Below are 2,500 nucleotides of genomic sequence, written 5' to 3'. Positions count from 1 at the left end.
AACCTGGAGACACAAGGACATTTGTGGCGCGGGAAACTTTGCGCTGATCTTTTGTCTCCATGGCGACGACCATACCTCTCCTCTTTGGTGAGGCCACACAGCTTCCTGCATTTGCGAGCAAGGATGAATCTGCCAGAGGGAAATAAATGGAATTATTGCAAAACGTCTTTGTGGAGGGAGAGTGTGATCAAGCGCGCTTGCAGGAGCAAAGGTCACCGCCTCTGGCAATGGTGTTGAGGGCGGAGCACCATCGGCTAGGGACGGCGAGACACAGCGGGCAGGTGATTCGATTTCACAGGTGTGTCATGTGTTATCTTTAACAGTAAGCGGCCGGGAGCAGAGGGGGAGAGAGGTCACGGGCGTGGCTGAAAAGTTGCGTTGCTTGAGAGAGAACTTGCTGAAAACTATCTGATGATTAAAACCTTGTTAAAACCTCCACGCTTGGCTCCGGTGCTGGGTCTAACAGTGGAACTACAGGGAAGTACCTCCACCATACTTGCCAACCCTCCCGTTTTTATCGGGAGAATCCCGGTATTCAGCGCCTCTCCCGACAACCTCCCGGCAGAGATTTTCTCCCGACAAACTCCCGGTATTCAGCCGGAGCTGGAGGCCACGCCCCCTCCAGCTCAATGCGGACCTGAGACTGAGTGGGGACAGCCTGTTCTCGCGTCCGCTTTCCCACAATATAAACAGCTTGCCTGCCCAATGAACAGAGAAGATAAACAGGACAATACTGCCATCTAATGGATAGCCACCGGAACACTGAAATTCAAGTTTGTTTTTTTTCTATGTAAATAAAAATAAATAAATATATATATATATATATATGAAATACTCGAGTTGGTGAATTCTAGCTGTAAATAACCACGCCCCCAACCACCCCCGACCAAATATTCCACGAAGAAAAATATTTTTGGTGGAAGATTTTGCAAATTTGGTAAATAAATAACCCAAAAATGTATATTTTGTTGTTTTCTTACTGTACCGAAAATGAACCGAACCGTGACCTCTAAACCGAGGTACGTACCCAACCGGAATTTTTGTGTACCGTTACACCCTTATTCCAGACAGTTTTTATTAGGGATGTCCGATAATGGCTTTTTGCCGATATCCGATATTGTCCAACTCTTTAATTAACGATACCGATATCAACCGATACCGATAACAACCGATATATACAGTCGTGGAAATAACACATTATTATGTCTAATTTGGACAACCAGGTATGGTGAAGATAAGGTACTTTTAAAATAAATAAATAAAATAAAATAAGATAAATCAATTAAAAACATTTTCTTGAATAAAAAATAAAGTAAAACAATATAAAAACAGTTACATAGAAACTAGTAATTAATGAAAATTAGTAACATTAACTGTTAAAGGTTAGTACTATTAGTGGAGCAGCAGCACGCACAATCATGTGTGCTTACGGACTGTATCCTTTGCAGACTGTATTGATATATATTGATATATAATGTAGGAACCAGAATATTAATAACAGAAAGAAACAACCCTTTTGTGTGAATGAGGAGGGAGGTTTTTTGGGTTGGTGCATTAATTGTAAATGTATCTTGTGTTTTTTATGTTGATTTAATTAAAAAAAAAAAAAAAAAACGAAAACAAAAAAACCGATACCGATAATAAAAAAAACGATACCGATAATTTCCGATATTACATTTTAACGCATTTATCGGCCGATAATATCGGCAGGCTGATATTATCGGACATCCCTAGTTTTTATTCACCCCATGATGGCAGGCACGGTCCCGTCGGGCTTTGTGTCGTCCAGCGTCAGTCCAATGGGCGACCCTTCCTCCTCGATCACCATGGTGCCACAGAAACCTGCACCAGATCACACAGAACCATGACATCATGACACAGAACCATGACATCATGACACGAGTAGGAAATGACGACAAAGCATTCCTTGGTGGCTCTTGACCGTACCCTTTTTCCTCCAGAAGTTTTCTTTGTAGTACACCATGCACTTGATGACCGAGCCCATGGGGACGCGGGTGATCAGCTGGTTCCTCAGGGGGGGCAGCTCGGGGTTGAAGTGCATCTTCAAGTTGAGCGCGGGAGGCGTGGCCACGATCACGTACTTAGCCTGAGGACCAGCAGATGGCAGCGTAAGGAGAGGATAGGAATGTGATGGCGGTGAACCGTGTTGGTACCTTGTAGGTTTGTTTGTCTGTGGTCTCCACCACCACCATGTCCCCGCTCTGGTCGATCCTGTAGACCGGGGACTGCAGCTTGACACGCTCCCCCAGTTCTCTGGCCATGCACTCGCTGATCTGGTTGGAGCCCCCCACAAACTTCCTCTCCTGGAAAAGATGCAAGCTCGCATGAAATAAGGCCCAAAAATGAGTCGTGATATTCATAAAAATGTTTGTCACACTCGCAGGAGAAAAACACTCCTAATTTTATGAGGAAAAAGTACATTTTGTCATGTTAGGAAGGAATTATCAGTGAAATAATATTTTAACAAAGAATGTTTTAT

General features: G+C 43.6%; 1 protein-coding gene across 2 annotated transcripts in view; it reads right to left on the bottom strand.

Annotated features, from left to right (window-relative positions):
* The window catches only part of LOC133658110 (amine oxidase [flavin-containing]-like), a 151,214-nt gene that overhangs the window by 11,736 nt on the left and 136,978 nt on the right, over positions 1-2,500 (bottom strand). For both annotated transcript variants that reach the window (XM_062059734.1, XM_062059735.1), the window contains exons 7-11: positions 2,175-2,324; positions 1,948-2,107; positions 1,746-1,842; positions 76-129; positions 1-3 (exon numbers count right to left, since the gene is read on the bottom strand). The exon at positions 1-3 is cut by the window's left edge and continues 55 nt beyond it. In XM_062059734.1, the coding sequence (XP_061915718.1) occupies positions 1-3; positions 76-129; positions 1,746-1,842; positions 1,948-2,107; positions 2,175-2,324 (464 nt within the window). The remainder of the gene's footprint in view (positions 4-75; positions 130-1,745; positions 1,843-1,947; positions 2,108-2,174; positions 2,325-2,500) is intronic.

The sequence above is a fragment of the Entelurus aequoreus genome, linkage group LG10 (assembly GCF_033978785.1).
Source record: "Entelurus aequoreus isolate RoL-2023_Sb linkage group LG10, RoL_Eaeq_v1.1, whole genome shotgun sequence".
Classification (NCBI taxonomy): domain Eukaryota; kingdom Metazoa; phylum Chordata; class Actinopteri; order Syngnathiformes; family Syngnathidae; genus Entelurus; species Entelurus aequoreus.
Note: the sequence above shows the minus strand (reverse complement) of the source record. Positions and strands in the feature narration are given on the sequence as shown.